Source organism: Pleurodeles waltl, chromosome 6, assembly GCF_031143425.1.
Source record: "Pleurodeles waltl isolate 20211129_DDA chromosome 6, aPleWal1.hap1.20221129, whole genome shotgun sequence".
NCBI lineage: Eukaryota > Metazoa > Chordata > Amphibia > Caudata > Salamandridae > Pleurodeles > Pleurodeles waltl.
This window is the reverse complement of record NC_090445.1, coordinates 1,006,369,923-1,006,396,588: the sequence shown is the minus strand read 5'-3', so window position 1 is coordinate 1,006,396,588 and position 26,666 is coordinate 1,006,369,923. Positions and strand designations below refer to the sequence as shown.

Sequence of the window (26,666 nt, the reverse complement as noted above, 5' to 3'; positions counted from 1 at the left end):
CTCTCATAGGTTAACATGGGGGCTGCCTTTAAATATCATTAAAGCACAGATTCTCCTTGGGAGCATATGTAAATATGGAGTTTAGGGTTTCTGAAATCACAGTTTAAAAATACATCTTTGGGTAAAGGTTGATTTTAGATTGTGTGTTTGAAAATGCCACTTTTAGAAAGTAGGCATTTTCTTGCTTAAACCATTCTATGATTCTGGCTGTTCGTGGACTCCTTGTCTGGGTCAGTTTCACCTCCCCTCTAGACAGTGACACAAAGGGAGCTGGGGTGTAGCCTGCGTATCCTGATGAGCCATCTGTACTGGGAGGGGAGGAGAGGTCACTCACACTGAACCCTTTGTGCTTACCCTCACACATTGTAGTCTCCAACCCCCTGGTGTATATCTGGGGCCTGGCCTGGGCAAGGCAGGATCTTACAAACAAGAAAGACTTTCCTTTGAAGTTTGCCTACTTCAAAGGCAGAAAGGAGTATAAGTGGTGGACCCAAAACCCCTGAAGATTAGATTACTTCTGAAGCAAGAGAAATCTTGCTCGGGAGAAGAGCTGGAGAAGTTGGAGGAGGAGTAGTGCCCCTTTGCCTGTGAGTGTGCTTTGCTGGGTGGACTGCAGTAGCTGCTTCTGCCTGAGAGAGGACAAAGACTGACTTTTGTGTGACTTCCCACTGTTGAACAATTCCCAAGGGCTTGAACTGAGCTTGCCTCCTGTTGTTGAAGTCTCAGGGACATCAAAGACTTCTCTCTCCCAGCACCTGGGCTCTCTGCTGAGAGTCCTGTCTGCTAAGTGGTGCCCTAAACTCTCTCTAGGCCCTTGAAAGGTGCAGCTGGTGGAAAAGGACGGAAAGCCACGCAAAGACCGCCGTGCAGGGGAAACTTTTGATGCACCACCCACCCCATGCCTGATAAACAACGTGCTGCCTGCCGCACGGCTAAAATCGACGATCTATTTGCATTGCGGCTGGGAGATCAATGCAACGCGACTGGAGAAACAATGTGCAACACCCGCAGTGGCTGCTGTTAATGACACAAGCCCCCACGCAGCGCAGTTTCTTGACACCGCGCAACAGGATTTCAACGCAACATCGCTGGGCACGGTAAATCAATGCAAAGCCTGTCTGGATCTGAGGTGCCCGTCCGGGATCAACGCATCGCTCTCTTGCGGGAGAGAAGAAACAGCGCACGCCGATCCGACTGGAGGAGAAGCTACGCACAGTCTCACTTGTGAGTGAGAAATCGACAAATTGATGGCCTTTTTCGATGCACACTTGCCCATGTGGCTTTATTTTGACCCTACCCGGGTACATTTGTGCAATAATAGCGTTCTCACTGTTTTCTAAGGATTCAGGGCCAGATGTACAAACCATTTTGCATGGTGCAAACTGTGAAATTCGCAGTTTGCGTCATGCAAAACGGGCATTGTGATGCACATTCCCATTTTGCGAGTCGGTACCGACTCGCAAAATGGGAATGCGACTCGCAAATAGGAAGGGGTGTTCCGTTCCTATTTGTGATTCGCACCGCAATGCAGAATTGCTTTGTGACCGCGAACGCGGTCGCAAAGCAATTTGCAGTTAGCACCCATGTCAAGTGGGTGCTAACTCATTCGCAAAAGGGAAGGGGTCCCCATGGGATCCCTTCCCCTTTGGGAATGTCGCCCAAAATATTTTTTCAGAGCAGGCAGTGATCCAATGGACCACTGCCTACTCTGAAAAAACGAAAACAAATGGTTTCATTTTTTATTTTGTATTACAATTAGTTTTCGTTTTTTAAGGAAAACGGGCTGCAATACAAAAAAAAAACTGCTTTATTAAAAAAGCAGTCACAGACATGGAGGTCTGCTGTCTCCAGCAGGCCACCATCCCTGTGAGTGCAGGGAATTGCAAGGGGGTCGCAAATTGGGACCCACCTCATTAATATTAATGAGGTGGGTCTTTGCGACCCCCTTGCGATTCGCAGAAGGTGTCTGAGACACCATTCTGCATATGATTTTGCGATTCGGAAATTGCGAGTCGCACCGACTCGCAATTTCCGATTCACAAATTCATTTCTTTCTACATCTGGCCCTAAGACTCTTATTCTATTTAAAATTCATATCTTGACTTGTGTATGTTGGATTTTTGTTGTTTTGTGTAGATAAATATTACCTATTCTTCTAAACCTGCGATGTGTCATTTTGTAGTGTTTTTAATGGGTTACTGTGTGTGTTGATACAAATACTTTACACATTGCTTCTGAAGTTAAGCCTGCCTACTAGTGCCAAGCTACCAAGGGGGCTAGCGGGGGTTAACTGAGGGTGATTCTCCGTTACCCTAACTTGAGTGCGGGTCCTTGCTTGGATGGGTGTTTAACCTGACTGCCAACCAAGACCCCATTTCTAACATTGGTTTTAGCCTTCTGGTCCTTTCGTGCATTTTCTCCTATTAAACGTATTTTTCCAGATGTCTAAATCTAGGTACCCAGTGAGTGTCTTCTTTAGTCATTCAGTTAATGGTTAATTTAACAAATGTTTCCTTCCTGTCTTCTGTGTGAATGCCTGTGCTGTAAAGTGAAAACTTGCCACAGCTTGGCATATGCTCTCCATGTAAGACACATGTATAGGAGATGCTCCAATTGCTTACCAATAATGTTAATTACTTTTTCTTGTCACAGTTGTAGGTCCCAATTCTTCCTGTCCTTTATTGTTATTGTATTGCTTGGGTATTACAAACCGAACGTCCAAGTGGGAGGTCAAGTTTCTATGTCCTCATGCCAAGGAAAGTTGTTATAGAATATTGACAAGGAAGAACTCAGTGTAATGAAAATTACGAGTAAGTAATCTGAGCATTACTGATGTGACCCAGTCCTTCTACGTGATTATCACTTGGTTCTCATGAAGAAATTGCGCAGAAGACATGTGGTAAATGTGCACCCGGGGCGTGCCTTTCAGTGCGGCAAGTCCCTTCTATGTGAAATGCATGAAGCCTTATTTTCGATGGTGTCTATTGCACTACCAAGAACATGCCTGCAGCACACACTGCATATTTCTATCTAGTCTTCTTCAATGATCTCAGAACCTTTGGCCCCCCTCCTTTCAGTAAGCACACAGTGAGCTACAACTTTATTATACATTAGAAGATAACATCTGGAGACATACATTGGATTCCTAATTTGTGTTCTTTTAATAATAATATACAAGAGATGTTCCAAAGGCAATGATTTAAGCAAAACTTAATGAATAGGCAGAAGGACAAAGTACAACGAATCCTGCTTTCAACAAACGGCAAATATGAAAAATATTTACTTTTAATGATACAGTTACTCATTTTCGTTGAGTGACAATCCCAGACGATGATAAGGTGCTACTTGTAGTGGCGAGTGTAAGTGAAGATAAGTGGCAAAAGAGGGTGCAAAAATAAATACAGTGCGCATAACACAAAAAGTGTCTCAACCAACAGGACAAGAAATCAAAAATAGACTGCAAGAGCATATCTGCAGGTATAGTGTTCCAAGAATATCAAATAAATAAATCCGTATATTGAATCACATACACCTTGCCAGAGGATTTGTCTTTTCTTCATATTGAACCACCGAAGTCAATTTCGGCCATATGAAATACATGTGTTGATGGCACAGTGGCAAGCTATAGAAGTTTGTACAACTTTTTTTTGTATTTCTATTTAAGCATGGCTTTGGCAGCTTATCTCCCTGAACCATTGCTTGTTGAAATCCCGTGTTACCCATTACAGTTTTCAAAAGTGTGACTAGAAGGCGACAGTCCACAACTCTGCCAATTTTAGAGCACAATTATAATCATTAATAACATTCAGAATTCTAAATTTCGGTTGTTAAGATAATTCAAAATGCACTTTTTGTTGAAGTAAGAAATACTCTTTTTTCCGTCTGTCAAGTAAAGTTATTTTTATTGTTGTACTGAAAAGTACTGTTGATGCAGAAGTGACATCCCAGTTGTTTTCCCTCACGAGGATAATTAGCCCCTGCAGACACAGCACAATTTCTTAGCTTTGTGCGTGTCATCCTCATCAAACAGATACATTTATTAATACTCTTTTTTTATTGTGTGGCAAACACCATTTGCAATATCATAGAAAAATATTATAAATAAACACATATTTTCTCCCTAATTTCAAAACTAATATAAACCAAATTCTTTCATACACCAAACTTCACTTCAGCCCAATTAAAATAATGAACAAGGATTCTTGATTCATTGTAAAAAAAAAAATTGCTGTGTTATCTACAAAGCCATCACAATCGGCAACCCTACCTATCTGGCAGACAGGCTCTCCATCTCCAGCGTTAGGTTCATCTGTAGCCATAACACCATCAGACGAAAGATGAAAGAAAGCAAAAAAATAAATAAGTGTTAGAAATGGGGTGTTTGGTTGACAGTCAGGTTGCCCCCTGTTCAAGCAAGGACCCTCACTCTAGTCAGGGTAAAAGAGAATCACCCTCAGCTAACCCCTGCTTACCCCCTTGGTAGCTTGGCAGAGCAGTAGGCTTAACTTCAGAGTGCTAGGTGTAGAGTATTTGTACCAACACACACAGGGGGTCATTCTAACCCTGGAGGTCCAAGACCGCCAGGGCTAAAATGACGGGGGCACCGCCAACAGGCTGGCAGTGCCCCGCTGGGCATTCTGACCGCGGCGGTTCGGCTGCGGTCAGAAGTGGAAAACCGGCGGTCTCCCGCCGGTTTTCCGCTGCCCAAATGAATCCTCCATGGCGGCGCAGCAAGCTGCGCCGCCATGGAGGATTCTGACAACCCATACCGCCATCCTGTTCCTGGCGGTTCTCCCGCCAGGAACAGGATGGCGGTATGGGGTGTCGCGGGGCCCCTGGTGGCCCCTGCAGTGCCCATGCCAATGGCATGGGCACTGCAGGGGCACCCGTAAGAGGGCCCCCAAAATAATTTCAGTGTCTGCTTTGCAGACACTGAAATTTGCGACGGGTGCAACTGCACCCGTCGCACCTTCCCACTCCGCCGGCTCAATTCTGAGCCGGCGTCCTCGTGGGAAGGTAGTTTTACACTGGGCTGGCGGGCAGCATTTTTTCGGTCGCCCGCCAGCCCAGTGTAAAACACAGAATAGCCGCAGCGGTCTTCCGACCGCGGTGCGGTATTCTGGAGGGGGGAAGTCTGGCGGGCGGCCTCCGCCGCCCGCCAGACTTAGAATCACCCCCACAGTAACTTAATGAAAACACTACAAAAGGACAAAACACCAGTTTAGAAAAATAGGAAATAATGATCTAAACAAAACAAGACCAAAACGACAAAAATCCACAATACACAAGTCAAGTTATCAATAAAAAATCATAAAGAGTCTTTAAGTAGTTTTAAACACACACTAGCGCTGCTAGCATGAAAATGTGCCTGGTGCGCATCAAAAATAACCCCGCACGGGCGAGTGTGTGTCAAAAAGGTCTTGCGAGGCGTTGATTCCACTCACGAGCAGGACCGTGCATCGTTTCTCCTTTCGCCAGGTCGGGCACATCGTTTTTTCTCTCCGCAGGAGAGTGATGCGTCGATCCGGTCAGCACTCTCGGGCCTTGCATTGTTTTTCTATGCACAGCGATATTGGGTTGTGATCTCCCAGCCTGCCTCAGCGATGCTGTGTGTCGTTTCACCTGCTCCGTGCATCGATTCTTCGGTCATGTTTCTTGCGAGCGTCGTTTCTCAGTTGCGGAGCCGGCAGTGCGTCGTTTTTTCCACCGCAGATCAGAGTCGCGTCAATCTTTTCCCCGCACAGCACTCTGTGCATGGATTTTGTGCTGCCAGCTTCTCCTTTCAGGGTCCCAGGAACTGGATGGGCACCACAGGGCAGAGTAGGAGTTTTCCAGAGACACCAGGTGCTGGCAGAGAGAAGTTTTTGCTGTCCCTGAGACTTCAACAACAGTAGGCAAGCTCTAAATCAAGCCCTTGGAGATTTCTTCACAAGATGGAAGGCACACAAAGTCCAGTCTTTGCCCTCTTACTCTGGCAGAAGCAGCAACTGCAGGATAGCTCCACAAAGTACAGTCACTGGCAGGGCAGCACTTCTCCTCAGCTCTTCAGCTCTTCTCCAGGCAGAGGTTCCTCTTAATGTCCAGAAGTGATCTAAAGTATGTGGGTTTGGGTGCCCTTCATATACCCAATTTCTCCTTTGAAGTAAGCCTCCTTTAAAGTAAAGACTCTTTTGAATGTGAAATCCTGCCTTGCCCAGGCCAGGCCCCAGACACTCACCATGGGGTTGGAGTCTGCATTGTGTGAGGGCAGGCACAGCCCTTTCAGTTGTGAGTGACCACTCCTACCCTCCCTCCTAGCACAGATGGCTCATCAGGATATGCAGACTACACCCCAGCTCCCTTTGTGTCACTGTCTAGTGTGAGGTGCAACCAGCCCAACTGTCAAACTGACCCAGTCAGGGTATCCACAAACAGGCAGAGTCACAGAAATGGTATAAGCAAGAAAATGCCCACTTTCTAAAAGTGGCATTTTCAAACACACAATCCTAAAATCAACTTTACTAAAAGATGTATTTTTAAATTTGGAGCTCAGAGACCCCAAACTCCACATGTCCATCTGCTCCCAAAGGGAATCTACACTTTAATCAGATTTAAAGGTAGCCCCCATGTTAACCTATGAGAGGGACAGGCCTTGCAACAGTGAAAATGTAGCAATATTTCACTGTCAGGACACATAAACCACATTACTATATGTCCTACTGTAGTAATCACACAGATAACTCAAGAATACTCAAGGAAGATGTTTAATTCTGAACTCCTCACAAGCCACTCACTTCACAATCCACTTCAACATTCTATAGCAAGCTCCCGGTAATTCCAATGTCTCAACATTCTAGGGTGAACGGAATGTACTATTATTACTACATGAGGCTTAAATTATGTACACATTTAACCACAACTCTATGTCCCTATGTTACACTGATATACATGTAATTATATACATATTTACATTGACAGACAATGTTCTCTTGACTTCTCTGCTTATAACACATATCTCCTTTCCTCACGGAAAGAAAACATAGCGGGTCATTCCGACCCTGGCGGTCGGTGGCCGCCAGGGCCACCGACCACGGGAGCACCGCCAACAGGCTGGCGGTGCTCCTACGAGCATTCTGACCGCGGCGGTTTAGCCGCGGTCAGACGCGGAAAGCCAGCGGTCTCCCGCTGACTTTCCGCCGCTCGTAGGAATCCTCCATGGCTGCGGAGCGCGCTCCGCAGCCATGGAGGATTCCGACTCCCCCTCCCGCCATCCAGTTCCTGGCGGTTCTCCCGCCGGGAACCGGATGGCGGGAGGGGGAGTCGCGGGGCCCCTGGGGGCCCCTGCCGTGCCCATGCCTATGGCATGGGCACGGCAGGGGCCCCCGTAAGAGGGCCCCTAAAAGTATTTCAGTGTCTGCAAAGCAGACACTGAAATACGCGACGGGTGCAACTGCACCCGTCGCACCTTCCCACTCCGCCGGCTCTATTACGAGCCGGCGTCATCGTGGGAAGGGAGTTTTCCCCTGGGCTGGCGGGCGGTCTTGCGAAGACCGCCCGCCAGCCCAGGGGAAAACTCGGAATACCCTCCGCGGTCTTTCGACCGCGGAGCGGTATTTCGGAGGGGGGAAGTCTGACGGGCGGCCTCCGCCGCCCGTCAGACTCAGAATTAGGGCCATAGTCTCTTTGCCACCTTGGGACACTTCAGTCACGTGTACTTATCCTTCTTCGAGAAGTATTTGGAACTTGTCCAGCATTGTTCATTATACTTCTTCGAGAAGTATTTGGAACTTGTCCAGCATTGTTCATTGTTCCGGTCTCTTCTTCAGGCCTGTTTTCTCCTTCATAGCAAGGTACGATACGATCCATGCTCCATACTTTACCATTCTGTAGTCTAACTACGTTCCGATACACTTCCTTTATTTTAATGGGATCAGAAAATTTGCTTCCATCGCTTGGATTGTATCTGGGAAGTCGGATTCTTACCCATTGACCTGCACACCATTGTTTGTCCTTGACTCCAAATTTCCTGTTGTACCACTCTGCATACTTGCTCTGTTTACGCTTGAAGCAATCTGCAGATACATTTCTTTGTTCACGTACTTGTTCTCCACCTTTTAACCAATTGGGATTCAATTTAGTACCGGGTTGTCTGCCCTTCAACGATTGGAACGGTGACAGACCCTTGACCAAATTCGGTGTGTTATGATATGACCAGAGCATCTCATTGAGTGCTTGATCTCCTGGCACTCCTGATATTTTATCCCTTTGAACACATTCTTTTATTACTCTATTCATTCTTTGTACTAACCCATTAGCTTTCGGATTGTATAATGCTGTTCTGAAATGTTGCACACCCCAATTCTTAAGGAACTCCTTCATGTTATCCGACGTGAACTGAACTCCATTGTCCGTCACCAAGGTGCTTGGGATTCCCTTTCTCATGAAAGCTTCTGTCAGGAATTTAATGGTTTCACTTGTGGTTATTTGGTTAACTATCTTGAACATAGTCCAGCGTGAGTGATAGTCTACTAGTACAAACACATACTGACCTTTGTTCCCCAGATGATTCATAGGACCCAAGATGTCAAGACCAAGTTTATCCCATGGTTTCAAAGGAATTTCCACTGGAGACAGTGGAACTCTACCTGTTGCATGAGACTTATCACTTGCCGCACATGCCCAACAATCTTTCACTACTCTCTCTACTTCGTTATCCATCTGGGGGAACCAGTACAAAGCCCGCAATTTATTTTTTGTGAGACTATGCCCTAAATGTCCCTCGAGTGCCAATTCAACTAGTTTGGTCCTCAGTGCGCTAGGAGGTATTATTCTTTCGCCTCTCATAATTAAATAATTTGATATGTGAAGTTCAAATCTGACATTCCAGTAACTCTTTAAAGGTTCTTCTATATCCTTTGCCCTATCCGGCCAACCATTTATAATCTTGCTTTTTATTAATTGCAATATTTGGTCTTTCTCTGTTTCTTCAATCCATTCCATCCTAGTGAGACAAGTCAGATCTACCCAAAATATGGATTCAGCTGTTTGTAAATCCTCTTCCTGTTCCTCTACCTTCCCCTCTATTTTGTTATCTCCTGTGGATCTGGACAAAAAATCAGCTACGTTGTTTTTATTTCCTGGTACATATTCCACACTAAAATTATATCCCTCCAAGCCTAATAACCATTTGGCTATACGTGGGGTGGCACGTTCCCTGCCTTGTGTAGTGAATACATTAATTAGGGGTTTGTGGTCAGTTTTGATCCAAAATGGTAGACCCCATAAGAAGAATTTAAAATGTGAAACAAGCTAATGTTTCCCTCTCGATGGTTGAGTATTTCTTTTCTGCATTATTTAATGCTTTTGATGCAAAAGCTACAATTCTTTCTTGCCCATTGGCCTTCTGACATATCATGGCTCCTAGCCCTTGCCCGCTAGCATCTGTCGATACATACGTTTTTAGTTTAGGATCAAATTTACCTAGATGAGGTGAATTAATTATGGCTTCTTTTATATCGCCGAATGCTTGTTGACATTCCTCATTCCATTCAAATTGAGTGTTTTTTTTCAAAAGTGATCTCAGAGGGGTAGTAATCATAGCAAAGTTCTTTACAAATTTCGCCATGTACTCAGCGAGGCCTAAAAAGGACCTGAGTTCCTGTTTGTTTGAGGGAGCTAAGGCTTCTTTGACTGCTTTCACCAGATCATTTTTAGGTTTGATCCCTTCCTCCGATATATTATGACCCAGGTATTCTACTGATGACATCCCAAACTGACATTTATCTTTCTTAATTGTCATACCAGCCTTTTCTAAAGCTTGAAGGACACTCCTTAGAGTGTTGTCATGCTCAGATTTGCTATTCCCATAAATCAACACATCATCTTGGAAGCACAACACGTGTTCCACATCTCTCAAAATATTTTGCATGATGCGTTGAAATACCGCTGCCGCCGAGGCCAACCCAAAGGGCATCCTGCGATATCGGTAAGCTCCGAAAGGTGTAATAAATTAAGTGAGGGAGCGTGATGATGGATGAAGCTCCACTTATGATACGCTGACGAAAGATCCAGCACGCAAACATTTTTGGCTGGACCCATTGTGCTTAGCATTTCATAAATTTTTGGCAGTGGAAACCTCTCTACCCAAATGTTTGCATTTAAATCCCTGAGGTCGATGCACACACGCAATCCCTGACCACCTGATTTCTTGGTGATCACGACCGGAGCAACCCATAATGCACTGTCAATTGGTTCGATGACTCCTTACTGTTCTAACCGAATCAGTTCTTGTTTAAAAGGCTCTCTCATCATTAGTGGCACTAATCTGGCCCTATGTGTGACGGGGACTGCACCTTCTTTAAGTATGATTTTGTGTTGATAATTTATTAATCTGCCCAGTTTATCTTCGAAGAGGCTAGGAAATTCATCACATACAATATAATCATTCTCTGGATTTCCCACTAACCAAACTGGTTCCTTTCTGTTAGGGTCTAAACGTATCCCAAGATCACGTTGGTGTTCCCATCCTAATAAATTCGAGCCCTTGCTGGTGAAGTACACTTTGCCCCTAGTCGATCTACCCTTAAAAGTTATCTGCATAGACATCATTCCCTTCAGTGGTATTGGATCACTATTGTATCCTCCTGGACTAATGTCCGTCGGTTGCAACTCATACCCTTTATCTTTAAATTTACTCACGTAAGTGTCAAGGTTTATAAATGTGTATGGTGAACATGAATCCGCATACATTTTTATTCGTTCTCCATCGAGATCTATTTCACATGATGAATACCTGGTCTTCATGCCTGTGACCTCATTCTCTACCACTTGCAGTACAAATTTGTTATGATTATCTTGGGTCTCTTCCACTTTATGTACAATTTTCCTACCATAATTCTCACTTTTCTCTCCCTTACATGCTCTTGCATAGTGCCCCTTGTAACCACACTTCCTGCATATGCAATTTCGAGCTGGGCACTCTGGGCTGTTAGCCAAATGTTTCACACTACCACACCTGAAACACCTATTCCTACAGTTCCCCACAACACTTTTCTTATTGGTGATTTCTTGAACCTTGTGTTCCTCAAATCCATTATGTTCCTTACTATCTTGGTTGGGTATAGGTTTCACTTCCATTACTTCTTCCTTAATGGAAGAATTTTTAAAAGCCTTTATACATTCTGCTGTTTGCTCAATGCTTTTTGCTACCTCTATAGCTTCCTTCAAGGAAGGGCTTGTAGTTAATAGTCTTTCCTGATCTTTACTATTATTAGTGCATCTCACTAGTTGGTCTCTAATAAGAGAGTCTTCCAGGTGTCCAAAATCACAGGTCGCAGCCAGACCTCTCAGACAAGCTATGTAACTCGAGACCCTCTCTTCCCTCCCTTGGATTCTACTGAAAAACTTATGTCTTTCTAAAACGATATTTACTTTTACTCCAAAATGTCCTTCTAACTTTTTAAGAGTCTTATCGTATACATCAAGTTCTACATCCTCATCCTCCTCCTCCTCCCCAAAATCCGTTAAATTGTCATACACTTTACGCCCATGTACACCTAAATTGTGCAGTAAAATGTGCTGTTTCCTTAGTGGGGAAAACGTTTCTCCACCGATCGCTATTAAGTAGGATTCAAATAATCTTCTCCAGTCCTTCCATAATAGGCTTGGTTCTCCTGCATCATTTAGGAAGGGAGGAGGTTGAGTCATGCTAGCTGCAGCCATGTTTCCTACAGATTTTTCTATTTGCACAATGTCCACACAGTGTATTATACCTACAGGGATTGCAACATTAAGGGGGTCATTCTGACCATGGCGGTAATTACCGCCATGGCGGAGGTCGGCGGTAGCACCGCCAACAGGCTGGCGGTGCACCGCTGGGCATTCTGACCGCGGCGGTTCAGCCGCGGCCAGAAACGGAAAGTCGGCGGTGTACCGCCGACTTTCCGCTGCCCGTCTGAATCCTCCATGGCGGCGGAGCGCGCTCCGCCGCCATGGGGATTCTGACACCCCCTACCGCCATCCTGTTCATGGCGGCTCTCCCGCCATGAACAGGATGGCGGTAGGGGGTGCCGCGGGGCCCCTGGGGGCCCCTGCCGTGCCCATGCCAATGGCATGGGCACGGCAGGGGCCCCCGTAAGAGGGCCCCAAAAAGTATTTCAGTGTCTGCCCAGCAGACACTGAAATACGCGACGGGTGCAACTGCACCCGTCGCACCTTCCCACTCCGCCGGCTCAATTCTGAGCCGGCATCCTAGTGGGAAGGTTGATTTGCCCTGGGCTGGCGGGCGGTCTTTTGGCGGCCGCCCGCCAGCCCAGGGCAAATGTCAGAATCACCGCCGCGGTCTTTCGACCGCGGTGCGGTGTTCTGACGGCGGTACCTTGGCGGACGGCCTCCGCCGTCCGCCAAGGTCAGAATGACCCCCTAAGTATTATGAGCACATATATTCACACTTATCGCACTATTTTACTTTGTGTTTCCATATAAATTTTAACAGTTAGTTAAATATTGCTTAACTACACACAGTTCTGATAAGAAGTACCTTATGTCCTTTTGAAGAACTAAAGAATTCTTCCGACCCTTGGAAAGTATGAATTTCCCTCAACATTAATAACAATAACGACCGAAATGCTGACAGCACATGGCCCTTATCCTAATAACATTCGATATGCGTCAAAACCTACTGGGATTTGTAGTTGTTTTTTTTTTTTTTTTAAGTTCTTGCCGCGATCCGGAAGCTTGCTGACATACACAATTAAGGATCAAGATGCTGCCATGGAGTTGGCCGCTTAGGAACTGCCTTCCGATGACGCCCTCAAATCGCACCACGTCCGAAGGCTTCCTGGAGTGTTTCCTGACGCGATTTTGAGTATGATACAAGCGCGTCTCTGGCCGTTCAGGAGCTTCTCCAAATGGCGCCCTCAAAGCGCCACGAGGAAACCCTCATACGTGTTCACTCTCTCCAGACTGTCAGTGCTGAGATCCACCGTTCTGCCCGGACGGACTTCCTATGTGCAAAGGAGCGCCTCCTAAGCACTTGGAGGTGCTCCGGTTCAGCCACCGCTTTTCCACGCCCTTCTTCTTTTTCCACAGGTAAGACACCTCCTTCTGAGCCAGGAACGCCTGATTGGCGCCGATAGCTAGCTATAAGGAACACTTCCGCATCTATTGCTTCTCTGTCCTTTGTTTCCTATTCTCGGCAAAGAAATGCTGCTCCGACCATGCTGCTGCGATAATCGCCTCCCTTACCCTTCACAAGCCACAGACTTGACGGTGCACGTCCTGCATCTCGGAGACTGGTCTACTTCAAAACTTCACGACGGTGAGACAAATTTAGGACTCACCCGCCTTGACTGTTGATTGAAAGATTAAGTTTTATCTGCTCACAATGGACGTCTCGGTACACCATCACCCGGGAGGAAGAGTGGTCAACTAACAGGTACAGGGGTGAGGAGTCACACTGCCCCTGCGCAGTTCTTTACATGTAGATAAGGTATCCCACCTTTGTCGCCAATTTAAGTTATCTGTAGTAATCATGCAGATAACTCAAGAATACTCAAGGAAGATGTTTAATTCTGAACTCCTCACAAGCCACTCACTTCACAATCCACTTCAACATTCTATAGCAAGCTCCCGGTAATTCCAATGTCTCAACATTCTGGGGTGAACGGAATGTTCTATTATTACTACTTGAGGCTTAAATTATGTACAAATTTAACCACAACTCTATGTCCCTATGTTACGCTGATATACATGTAATTATATACATATTTACATTGACAGACAATGTTCTCTTGACTTCACTGCTTATAACACCTACCTTAACCATACACTGCACCCTGCCCTTGGGGCTACCTAGGGCCTACCTTAGGGGTGTCTGACATGTAAGAAAAGGGAAGGTTTAGGCCTGGCAAGTGGGTACACTTGCCAAGTCGAATTTACAGTTAAAACTGCACACACAGACACTGCAGTGGCAGGTCGGAGACATGATTACAGAGCTACTTATGTGGGTGGCATAACCAGTGCTGCAGGCCCACTAGTAGCATTTGATTTACAGGCCCTGGCACCTCCAGTGCACTTTACTAGGGACTTACTAGTAAATCAAATATGCCAATCATGGATAAACCAATCAACAATACAATTTACAGAGAGAGCATATGCACTTTAGCACTGGTTAGCAGTGGTAAAGTGCTCAGAGTTCAAAAGCCAACAGCAACAGGTCAGAGAAAATAGAAGGCAGGAGGCAAAAAGATTGGGGATGACCCTGCATAAGCAAAAAAAGTCCAACAATAAGTAATAAGGCTAGTGCTTAAATTGTGCTTGTTGTTTTTGAGTGCCGGCGCTTATTTTTCTGCCTCAAGCACATGGGAAAGACGGAGGAAGAGAAAAACGGAAAAGCGTCACAGGGGTAGAAAGCAGAAAGCTACAAGAGTGAGCTGAAGGGGCAGGGAGTGGCTTTGAAATGGATTGAAGAGGTCCGAGATGGCTTCAGGATTACCCTGCCTCAGTATTCACTGCTCACACATTAAATGCAGCAGCCACGAGTTTCAGATGAGGGCTTTGGGCACCAGCACGTTTTTATTTACAAATTAAGCACTGAATAAGGCATCAAAACTTCTCCATCTATGCACACAGGAATCAGGGCCAAAATCTAGATATCTAACAGGCCTGCCCCAATCCTGCTGAGATTCACCTATTTAAAGAACAATACAATATGATACAATAACAGTCCACTTCCACTCTGGATTCTTATTTGCAGTATGTTTTTCACTAATAATTAAGTGAAAAGCCGCATTTTACAGAGGTAGAATAGTGCATTCTTATAAACGATTGCAAAGCAATTCACATTTGGTAGTGCCTGGTCTGAGGGATTACGCTAAACAGCAGTGGAATGGCTCATAGTAAACATAAAACATGGGAGAGATTTACTATGAAGATTGTCTTGAGTTACTGCCCAAAAATGGATGGGTGTGGTCTTGCAGGGTGAGTACAAATAGATGCAGTTGGTGGCGCTAAATCAGACGGCAGAGAGTCCGCTACGGGAAACCAAATAAGTTGAAGGAACCAAGAAGATGGAGGAGGAGTATTGATAAAGTGCTTTCTAAACAGGTGGAACCTAAGCTAGTTATAACATTTATTTTTGCCTCTGTACAGCATTCATTAGGTTAACATTTTTGTGCTGGTCTCACATTAGCTCTTAAACAAACAGCCTTCATGGGATTTAAATAAATGGAGGCAGCAGGTGAATCAACAATGACAATTCTATTTTAAATACTCTCACTCTACAGTGATTCATTCAGACCTACTGCTTCTGTTATGCTGTTGGCCATTGTTTTTCTTTAATGAATAACTTAATTTGATTGAGTGCCAAACCCTCTAAAAAAATAGTCACTCTCAAATCGTTAATTTAGGCCCTGCCTCTGCTGTTGAAATTATATTGCTCTCTGCAGTATAATTTTGTATTCTGTTGACTATTAGCCTGCTATAAATTTTCGCTAATGCTTCTTCCTGTCAATAACTACTTTGAATTGTAGATTGGCCTTTTTAGCTAGTCACACCTTTTCCATATTTTTAAAATACTTCCTGCATGGAGGTGGAAGCCAATAGTAACAAATCTACTTTTCACAATTGCGTAGGGAGCAGTGAGTTCCTAAATCTGGTTCCTGCAAACATGAAGTGTTAGTTAAAAGCCAGTTATATTAGAAAAATTTGGGGCAGATTTAAGAGCCCCTAGTGTCTGCTTGTGCCACATCAGCGTCATTTTTTTACACTGATATGCCCCAATGAGGCCAAAATCGCCGCACCAAATGTACAAAGTGGTGCAGCGCATGCATTGTGCCACTTTGTATCCCTTTGTGCTGCATTATGCCTGCGCCTGGCATAATATATACAAAGGGGGTGTTCCCCAGTTAGAGGGGCCGAAAAAATGGCACAAATAAATCAAAGAGACTTCTTTACATCATTTTATTTTTGGCACTTTTAACGCCTGCTCAGAGCAGATGTTAAAAGGAGGCATACCATTGGATACAATGGGCCTCAATGGGCTTTGCAGGAATAGCATCAAACTCTTCGATGCTAATCCAGAAAAGCTCTGAACTAGCGTCAAAAATGTTGATGCTAGTTTCCCTTAGCTATGGCAATGATGCGCCGTGTCTTAGATACAATGCACACATGGTGGCGTTAGGGGGGCTCTCAGGGGTGCAAGAAAAGTGGCACTGCACTCGGTGCAGCGCCATTTTTCTTAAGTCAGGATCTTAGTGTTTCCAGTGGCAAAGCATCTTTCTCCTCAGCCCTTACTGCTTCGCAGAATTGTAAGAATGTCTTGATAAGTAAGGTGCATTACGTAGATGATGGATCTTATATGTGAGGCAGCCACTTTTAAATGTGATCCTGGGCTTCCTAAATTGAGATCTATTGCAGGGTATTTAGAATTGGTGATACGAGGCACCAATAGAAGGTGGACTTCAGCATGGAGAATAGTATTAACCGGAATAAACGAGGATTGTGGGGCACAGGCAAGAATGGCATTACCTCCACTTAATTGTGATATGATAAGTGCTCGGGTATTAGCTTTCAATTGCAGAGGGGGCAGAAAGTGTTTGTTTAACTTCTGTGAGCAAAGAAAGAAAGATACAGGTGTTGGAAGCAATAATGCAGTATCGATGGTGAACTCCTGGCATTTAATTGCCGAAGCGATTGAGGGGTAGAGTCCATCAATGTTGACTGCAGTTTGTAGAATGGGGTCAACTTTGAAATTTGGGAGAACTGATTATGAGTATGACCGGTGTTTTTTGCACGTTTAACATGCTACACTACTTAGATATCCAATGATGTAGCTTTCTAGACATCTTCTTAGTATGAGGTCCTTATGTAAAATTGCACATAATTAGCTTACAGTTGTGTAGTTCTTCTGGAATCCACCAGTGCATTGCTTAGTGGATCAAACATTGTTGGAGCCAGAATATGCCTTATAAGACACTGCATTTCATGGCGGGGCTGAACTGCCCTGTGTGTGTTTTTTAATCTTCACAAATTGGTCCTGGTGTGAAAAAAGAGCATAACCTTCTTAAGACTTGATATTGGAAGTTGACAGTTTCATAGCTTATGAAAGACCAAGGAACATTAGTAGACATGCATAGCCATCATCTACAACATGAAGCTTGATAATTTCCTCCAGGCGTCAGATTGGATCTGGAGATTTTTCTTCGAGCAATACCCTTGCTTGCAGTCAGGTGGCGTTGGTCAACTCCCCATCCACTGTTAACATTGTGGTTGCCGTGATGACATCACGGTCATATATAGACCCACCCTGGTGAGCAAAAGTCAGTTCTTTTCTTTACATGCAAGCCTACTCGCAGATGTGGAGAAGGGCTAGCCATCAGTTGCTTTTTTACTGACTTTTCTACCTTTTGTTGAAGTTTTTGACCTACCCCGGGAGTTAAGATGTCTTCCCACACGACCAGATTCAAGCCATGTGACTCCTGTCACTGCATAATGTCAGTGACGGAATCGCACCTTATGTGCTTGTGGTGCCTGGAGCGTGACCATGTCCCGAATCAGTGCTCTGAGTGCTGAGCCATGAACCTTGAGGCTTTGAGGGAGCAGTCCCTAAAGCTCTTGGCGGCCCGGCACTCAGCTCTGCATCACTCCAGTCTCATTCGAGAGGAAGGTCACAAGACCGTTCGCAGAGCCATCACCACTCGTCCTAACTCCGATCCGGAGCCAACACAACGTCGCTCAATGCCGAATCCATCTTTGATCGGGACTTTGTTCCCCAGATTGGATCTTGGCCCTTATGCCTAGGGGTACAATTACGGTGACAGTATGGAGGGGTCACTGTACCCTTAAGAATTCCAGCTAGAAGATACTGAAATGGACTGGGCTCAGGAACTGGATGAAGCCAGTGCTCTTGACACCTCCCCTGATGGTGGCATGCTTTCTCTCCTAACTGTGGCTACGATGGAGGGAGCCTCAGACTGAATGGTGGTGAGAAGAGCAGCTGAGGTCCTGGTCCTGAAGCTGTCTTCTATGGCTGTCAGGGCTAACCTCCTGACTGAGGTGCTTTAGTCTGAGGTGTCTAAATCTGGACCCCTGTTACCATTCAATGAAGCCCTCACTGATTTTCTGCTGGGGATGTGGTCAAAACCAGGCACAGGGGCTCCTGTCAACACGACAGTCACATAGGCCTGCACCTAACGACCCTAAATTCCTGACTCAACATCCTACACCTGAGAGTTTGATCATCCAGGCTTCTTCTTCCTCTTCTGGTGCATTCCCTTCCACACCCACGGACAGGGAATCAAAATGACTGGACCAACTTGGGAAGAAAATGTTCTCTTCCTCTAGTCTGACGTTATGGTCCGTGAATGCTGCATGCCCTTTTGGTCGCTATTCCCATACTTTATGGGATATGGGGGCGCAGGTGCTGCCACAGCTCCCAGAGGAGGTTAGGGCCGTTCTTTCCCAAGCTTTTGCTGACGGGAGAGATGCAGCCAAGTTCACAATTTGATGTCGGCTGGACAGGACCAACTCACTAGTTAGATCGATTGCATCAACAGTGGCCTGGAGGCGCCGCACTTGGTTGAGGATGTCTAGCTTTTGAGGGATGTTTAGCAATTTCTTATGGACATGCCCTTTGATGGCACCCTTCTCTTCGTAGACAAAGCAGGCTCAGCGCTCAATCGCTTTAAGGAGTCCCAGGCTATGGCTCAGTCCCTGGGCCTTGCAGCTGCTCTTTGCCCCACGCAGCCCGCTTTTTGCCTCTTTCGTGGCTAGGAAAGGAGCGTCCAACTGCGGCCATTACCTTCCAGCCACAGTGCTGTGCATGCTGTCCAGCCTATGCATGGACGAGGATGCGGGATCAAATGTTCTCGTAGATCAGGGAGCCAGCGGTAGGTCCAGTCCACCACCCAAGCCTCCAAACCTTCCTAGTCCATCACTCCACTACAGACCAGTTTAAAGCAGGATTTGCCATCACCTGCCCCACTGGGAATCTATCACGGAGGGTTTTGCAAATAGTCTGAAGGAGCTACTCCCTCCCCTTTGAGACTACCCCCTCTGGCCATTCCACCATCCTACGATTGGATGACAGATGATCACTTGGCATTTCTCTGTGAGAAAGTGACAGCTCTCTTAGCCAAGGGAACCATAGAGAGGGTCCCTGTGCCAGAAGTAGGTTGTAGTTGTTATTCCTTCTACATTTTGGTGCCAAAAATGGACAAGGGCCTCTGCCCTATCTTCAACCTCTGGTCCCTCAATCTCTTCTTCAGGAAGGAGAAGTTCAAATAGCTTAGTCTGGCTAAGGGCTTATCTGCCTTGGACCCTGGAGACTGGATAGTAGCATTGGACTTGCAGGATGCCTACTTTCACATTCCCGTCCTGCCTGCGAGCAGATGTTATTTGCTATTGAAGGTAGGTCACAAGGACTTTCAGTTTACCGAGTACCCCTTTGGCCTTGCCAGAACCCCTTGGTTGTTCATGAAAATGATGGTGTTGGTCGTAGCTCATCTGCGCAGGTTAGAGGTTTCAGTGTTCCCCTACCTTGACAACTGGTTGTTGAAAGTGGGGACACCACATGCTGTCATCTCCCACCTCCAGCAGACTACAGCAAACCTCCTGCATTCACTGTGGTTTACTAGAAACATGCCAAAGGCACACCTGACTCCCTCTCAGACACTCCCTTTCATTGGAGCTGTTCTGGACCCCGTGCAGTTTCAGGCCTATCCTCCCGAGTGGCAAGTCCAGGATATTCATTCAGGCTATTATACTGATGTTTCAGCCTCTGTCCTTGGTTTAGGTGAAAATGACTCTGAGGCTGCTAGACCTCATGGTCTCCTATATCCTGCTGGTCACACATGCCAGATGGCATAGGTGAGCTCTACAGTGAGACCTGAAGTTCCAGTGGGCGCAGCATCAAGGGAATCTCTCCAACATGGTACAGATCTCGGAGGAAACTGCACAAGATCTGGAGTGGTGGCTTTTGAACCGAGGCAGATCTCTTCCCTAACCAGATCTGACAGTAGTGACAGATGCATCAGAGGCGTTGGGTCTGTGGTGGAGTCTGGGCTCCACATCAATCTTCTGGAGCTCATGGTGATCAAGCTTGCATCAAAAGCATTCCTTCCCTCTCTCAAAGTGAAAGTTGTGCAGGTGTTTACAGACAACACCACCGCCTTGTGGTACTGCAAGAAGCAGGACGGGGTGGGGTCATGGACCCTTTGTCAGGGGACTCTGTGCCTCTGGACATGGCTGGAACGCCATGGCATTTCCCTGGTGTTTCAACATCTGGCGGGTCACCTGAACGCCAGGGCAGACTAACTCAGCCGCCAATGCATGGTCAATCACAAATGGTGTCTCCATCCAAGGGTGGCACAAGGTCTCTTACAGCAATAGGGAGAGCCTTGATTAGATCTGTTTGCCTCTGCAGAGAACGCGCAATGTCAGCTGTTTTGCGCACTGGAGTTTCCAAAGCAGCACTCGCTCAGAAACACTTTTTGTCTTGAGTAGAATTCAGGCCTCCTATACACCTTTCTTCCAATAGCACTTCTGCCCAGAGTTCTCAAGAAGATCAAGAATGACCGAAGTGGGCTCGAAGAATATGCTATCCTAAGCTTCTGAGCATGGCCATCAATCCTCCGCTCAGACTGCCTCTTTGGGAGGATCGTCTGTCACAGCAGCAGGGGACGGCTCTTCACCCAAACCAGTCCGGTCTCTGCCTTCTTGCGTGGAGATTGAGAGGCAGCAGTTGACAGCTTTTGACCTTCCTCCTGAAGTCTATAATGTTATCTTGGCAATCAGACATCTCTCCACCAAAACGGTATACGCCTGTCGTTGTAACGAATTTGTGGCATGATGTACCAACAAGTCTGTTGATCCCCTTTCTGTACCTTTTTCTGAGGTTCTCTTATTTGTACTCTCTCTTGTCCAGCAGGGCACCCTTAAGAGTTATCTGTCTACCATCTCTGCTTTCCTCAGACTTCCTGATCAACCCTTCTTGTTCAAATCTCCCATTGTTGGGAGATTCCTCAAGGGTGTCACCCACATGTTTCGGCCTACCCCGTTCATAGTGCCCCAGTAGGATTTGAACTTGATACTCACTTCCCTCATGTGTGCTCCTTTTGAACCTCTCAATAATTGTCCTCTTCAGCTCCTCACCTTAAAAACTGCCTTCCTTTTGGCCATCACCTCTGCTCGGAGAGTGAGTTAGCTGCAAGCTCTTTCTTCAAAGCCAACCTTCATCTCTGTCCATCTTTTGCAAAGTGGTGCTTTGTACCAGGGCCTCTTTCATGCCTAAGGCATTTAAGCCCAATCATGTTAGCCAATTCATTACCTTCCCTACTTTTTATGCACCCCCACATCCTTCTCATGAAGCGAAGAGACTCCACCATCTGGATCCAAAAAGAGCATTGGCATTCTACCTTAATTGTACCAAAGACTTCCAGGTCAACAACCAACTCTTTGTTGGTTATGTTGGTGCAAAGAAAGGAAGGGTGGTGCAGAAAAGAACCATCTGTAGATGGTTTGTCCTATGCACCAAAATGTGCTATGCTTTGGCTAAAAAGTAAATCCCTGAGGGTGTGTGTGCTCACTCTACCAGAGCAACTGCCACAACCACTGCATTACCACACGGAGATCCAATTCTGGATATCTGCCAGGAAGCAACATGGGTGTCCCAGCACACGTTCTCAAAATACTACTGCCTGGACATTTAGGTCACAGGGGTGGTTTCTTTGGCCGTTCGGTCCTGCAGGACTTCTTAGTATGAACTTGGTTTTCCGACCCACCTCTTCTTGGGTATCTATTCTAAGGTAAGGAATATGCAACTAGAAGTCTCTATCAGGTGAACAAGTTAGTTACTTTCGGTAACTAATTATCTGGTACAGGTGTATTCTAGTTGCAGATTCCTTACCCACCCACCCATCCTCCCGGCTCTGCAAACTGATTTCTAGGGACAAGGACTTCCCTTTCAGGGCCCTAGTTCTGGCACACCGACCTCAGTGTTCTTCATGGCTCTGCGCTTCTGGTGTGGAAAGTTGTGAAAAAAAACAGACATCAGCGCACCGGGGTGGCGCCTATATATACGACTGCGATGGCATCACGGTGACCACAACATCAACGACGGACGCGGAGTCAACTGACACCACCTGATGGCGCACGAGGGTACTGTTCAAAGAAAAATCTCTGGATCCAGTCTGACGCCTGGGGAAATTCTAAGGTAAGGAATTTGGAACTAGAATGTGCTTCTACCAGATAATATGTTAACGAAGGTAAGGAACTTGTTCTTTAGTGCTTTATATGCTGATAAATAAGCATGAATAAATAAATATTATATTCTCACATTTTATGAGGAGATCGATATTACCTGTTATGCATATGGCGCTCTGGAGGAAAAGAAGTTGTCAACGGTTTACAAAAATTCCCAATGATGACGGTTTAGGGCTTTTAGTTGGGAATTTTATAGAGCCCACTGGTAAATTATAATTTTTTTGTTTTTATTATTTATCATATGTCATTAATTTGTAATTGGTTAGTATAAAGTTGTTTAATGCATTGAAATGTATTTACATGTAATGCCCAAACCAGTGTACAGTACAGGGAGGAGGTTTTTTTTTTTAGTGAGTGAAAAGAGTGATTCCTTACATTTAGCATTTGGGGAAGCTGGAGTAGAATTGTCTAGAGTGTACATATTTGCACGCCTGACTTTGAAGATGGCACACAGTGAAGTAGGAGAGGTAGACCTGTATTCCTCAATAAAGTTAGCTTTAGCATCAGAATGGACAGTATGCATTCTTTCCTGATGATTTTTTAATATATGAGCCGAGGCCATGACAACTCTATTCAGTGTAGTGCAGCTTTATGACTTGTTGGAAACGAGAGAGTCATTGAATTAGGGTAGGTTTGGTTAATTTGATGGTATTTAGATTTATAAGGAGCATTCGAATTGGTGGTATCCTGAATGATCATGTTGGGCTGTAGCAGAGTCAGGGATCTGTAGCTTCCCCATGTTGGATATTGATAGTGATTATCGTTAGTCATCTGTAGATAGTGATCATCGTTAGTCATCTGTAGATGATAACCACTAACTATATAATTGGATATTAGACTCATTTAATGTAGATTTATACAATTTTATTTTATGTGGAACGCCTGCAAACTTGGCATGACTCTGCCTTCAGAGGTCAAATGTCAGACACCCGTAGTGTGTCTGACATTTCTATTTCCACATCAAGCCAATCATTAGGTGCAAAACCCTCACCTACTCTATCCTTTTGCATGATCCAGCTTTATGTTATGTTTTGTCTTTCTTCCTTTCAGGATTCTTGTTTCTTCAAGTAGTTTTATGTAGCGAACACTCCTACTGATGTTGCTTATTTTAAAGTTATTTAATTTGTAACATTTTGAAGATTTCTCCCTTTCACCAAACATCTGTTGCTACATAATTCTCATTTCCGTCTTTCCTCTACATGTGTGCTGGCGTTTACTATTGTGTAAGATAGTGATATTTATTTATCATGCCTGCGCCAGGCATAATGTATGCAAAGGGGACGTTCCCCAGTTAGGGGGGCAAAAAAATGGTGCAAGGAAATCTAAGAGGTTTCCTTGCACCTTTTTTCTCTGCACTTTTAACGCCTGTTCAGAGCAGGCATTAAAAGGGTGCCTGCCACTGAGGCCTCTGTGTACTGTGCAGGAGTAGTGCTAAAATGTTGCCGCTACTCCTGCAGAGTACACCAAAGGCGTTAAAAAAATGACACTATTTCCCCATACCCTGCGCCATGGTGTGCCGTGTTTTAAATACAGCACACACATGTGGCGGTAGAAGGGCGCTAAATCAGGCCCTAAAATCAGGCCCCTAAAACTCTTATCTTGAAAAAGATGTTAAAATGTGAACTCTTAAAAGATGCTTTTGAATGAACTTTGTTTGTGAGCTTATGGTAAAGCAGATCCAGATGGAGTCAAATAGAGAACACTACATAGTACGTATTCACTGTTTGCAGCCCCAACACTCCCCAATATACTGCACCTTCTACACATAAATGCTTCTAGCCAGACCACGTCTTTCCCACTACAAATGTCCTTATAATACTTCTTGCATTCTCAAAGAATAGGTGTCTTCTCAAATACCCTCTTCTCCAGTCCCAAAATTAATGTTTAGTACTAGCAATGTATAAGTGGGGAGTTCAAAATATACAGAAAACATGATTGTTGTATAAAAAATCCCTCACATACACAATTTACGGTGTCATATTAATTTTACTGACCGTTCTTTCACATAGGCGTCTTGTAGACTAAAGAAAGGAATACAGAGCAACAACATCATTTATGTTTTATATAGAACCATACATTTTTTTATAACCATACATGAAATACGTATTGATTATTATTGGTCATGTAAATACAAGACTTATAGTACTTAGGCCCATATTTATACTTTTTTAGCGCCGCATTTGCGTCGCTTTTTGACGCAAAATCGGCGCAAACTTACAAAATACTTTTTTAGCGCCGCATTTGCGCCGCTTTTTGACGCAAAATCGGCGCAAACTTACAAAATACCATTGTATTTTGTAAGTTTGCGCCGATTTTGCATCAAAAAGTGGCGCAAATGCGGCGCTAAAAAAGTATAAATATGGGCCTCACTCTTTTAATGGAAGATCACCCATTCGTATTATTTCCCTAAAAATCTTTGTGCACTTACATATTTTATATTTTGTTTGGGCCAAATTGTTAACCAAGTTAGTACATTTAAACCAGTTTTCAGAGTGAGAGGGGGAGTAAGCGCCATCTAAAATGGCAGAGAGGGAGTAAGTTCCACTGGGACAAAGGTTTTCCCTGTGTTGAAAAAAAGTGCAATTCAGTGAAGTATCACCTTGTTCAATTTAAAGTGTTCATCTGTTACATTTGTAACATTGTACATTGTACCGAAATAGTCATGCAACTGAGTGTGACTCAGCAGTGCTGCAACTGTTGCAGCTTACCAGGAGCTCTCATGAAATGCCTTGTAAAGACCTAGAAAGTCAGTCCAAACAAAAGTAGCTTTGGAGGAGTACATTTCTGACCTTCCTTGTGAAAATTAGGCCGATAATCGTTTTCATAATTGACTCCTTGTAATTCAAATTGTGGGTTCCAGGAAATATTCTTTAGTAAACTGCTTACAAATGTGCCCAGTTCACTGATAATTGCTTTCTTAACCTTAGTTGGTCGACATTCTAAGCGTACTTTATTTATTAACTTATTGTGGGGTGCACAGTTTTTAAAAGTATTGTGAATTAAAAAAAACAAAATCTCTCTTCCAGTAAAACATAATCACATGAACTCTATAGGGAGGTTCATGCACTTTTCAGTCTTAGGGATGTTCAGAAAGTGTTTTAAAAATGCTTAAATGCTGCAAAGGTGCCTTCCTCTGATCATTTACCCATGATGCCTTTTGACATTTAGGGAGAGTACCATGGAAAGTTGGATTGGAGCACTTCATACTTGTACAGTCTCATCAGTGCCCAAAGTAGGAGTCGTCCAGCCAGTTTGTCATGTCAGCAACTGCTATTTTAAATAAAATGATCGGTGATCACCTTTAAGCTTAGTTTTTAAGCTGATGCTATTGCGTGAAGAAGGGGCTGAGTGGCGTGTTTAAAGTATGATGCGAACAGGCAGATACACGTCCCGGCATTCTTAGCCCATTGAAATCTAAAGGAAGGATGTAGACAAGCAGATCGAGCCCCTCCTTGAAAAATGTGCTATTTAGAGTGTAGTTTTCAAATAAATTAAGACATTTAAGAAAATGAACTATAAAGACAGCAGAAGCAAAGCTTGTTGTGACTATGAGGAGGCTGTATGGACCAGATGTTCAGCTGGGGAGTAGCCTCGAGACGATCTTAGCAAATATGGTCCTTCCTGACAAATTGCCTGATGTAAATGTATATGAATATACCTAGCCTCTGTCTCTCTCACTCATCACTCTGGAGTTCTGCCCCATCCTACGGTTTGAAACAATAAGGCTTTCTTCTATCTGGCTTTCACTTTCCCTCTCTGAGAAAGCACAGTTAACCCACTATGTATTACAGAGTAGGGAGCAGCTGCAGCACTCAGCAGCAGCCGTGACAGAGCTGCTGGCAAGCCCAACAGAGATACACAGATTCCCTAATTCTGTTAGACACAAGGGATGTAGATGGCCCCCATACGGGGATGAGGTGGTACCCACAATTTCATCGCTCGCTTTGGCTTTGTTAAGTCCATCAGAGGCAAAAGAAGAGCAGAGAGGAGGCATATCAATGGATTCTATGAATGGGTAGTGTGGCATCACAGCTACGAACACTCGCTTGGTTGTTCACTGATGTGAGCCCACAGCAGTAAAAATTGGGAACAGACAATACACAGCACTACAGTTGTTGCCATGGGAAATGGGCACTCAAAACATTCAGTATTTTTCTATAAGGTACCAATGGAGGTAATCAGATCATTCAAGATGTATATGTATTCATAAGTTCTCATACTGTGGCAGGTAGAACGTTTTACAATTGGGAGTGAGTTAACATCGACTTACATTGTCTGAACTCTAACTGTCATTACTGTGCTTCTGTTCCAGGCTACATCGAGCAAAGGGATTCCTCTCCTCTCCTCGAGCTCATTGCCATGGTTGGAGATTGGCCAGTGGCCTCTCCTCACTGGAATATCACCAAAGGTAACCAGTGCACATACAA

General features: G+C 44.9%; 1 protein-coding gene across 2 annotated transcripts in view; it reads left to right on the top strand.

Annotated features, from left to right (window-relative positions):
• MMEL1 (membrane metalloendopeptidase like 1) overlaps positions 1 to 26,666 on the top strand; it is an 892,805-nt gene that overhangs the window by 670,691 nt on the left and 195,448 nt on the right. For both annotated transcript variants that reach the window (XM_069239922.1, XM_069239921.1), the window contains exon 6: positions 26,552 to 26,647. In XM_069239922.1, the coding sequence (XP_069096023.1) occupies positions 26,552 to 26,647 (96 nt within the window). The remainder of the gene's footprint in view (positions 1 to 26,551; positions 26,648 to 26,666) is intronic.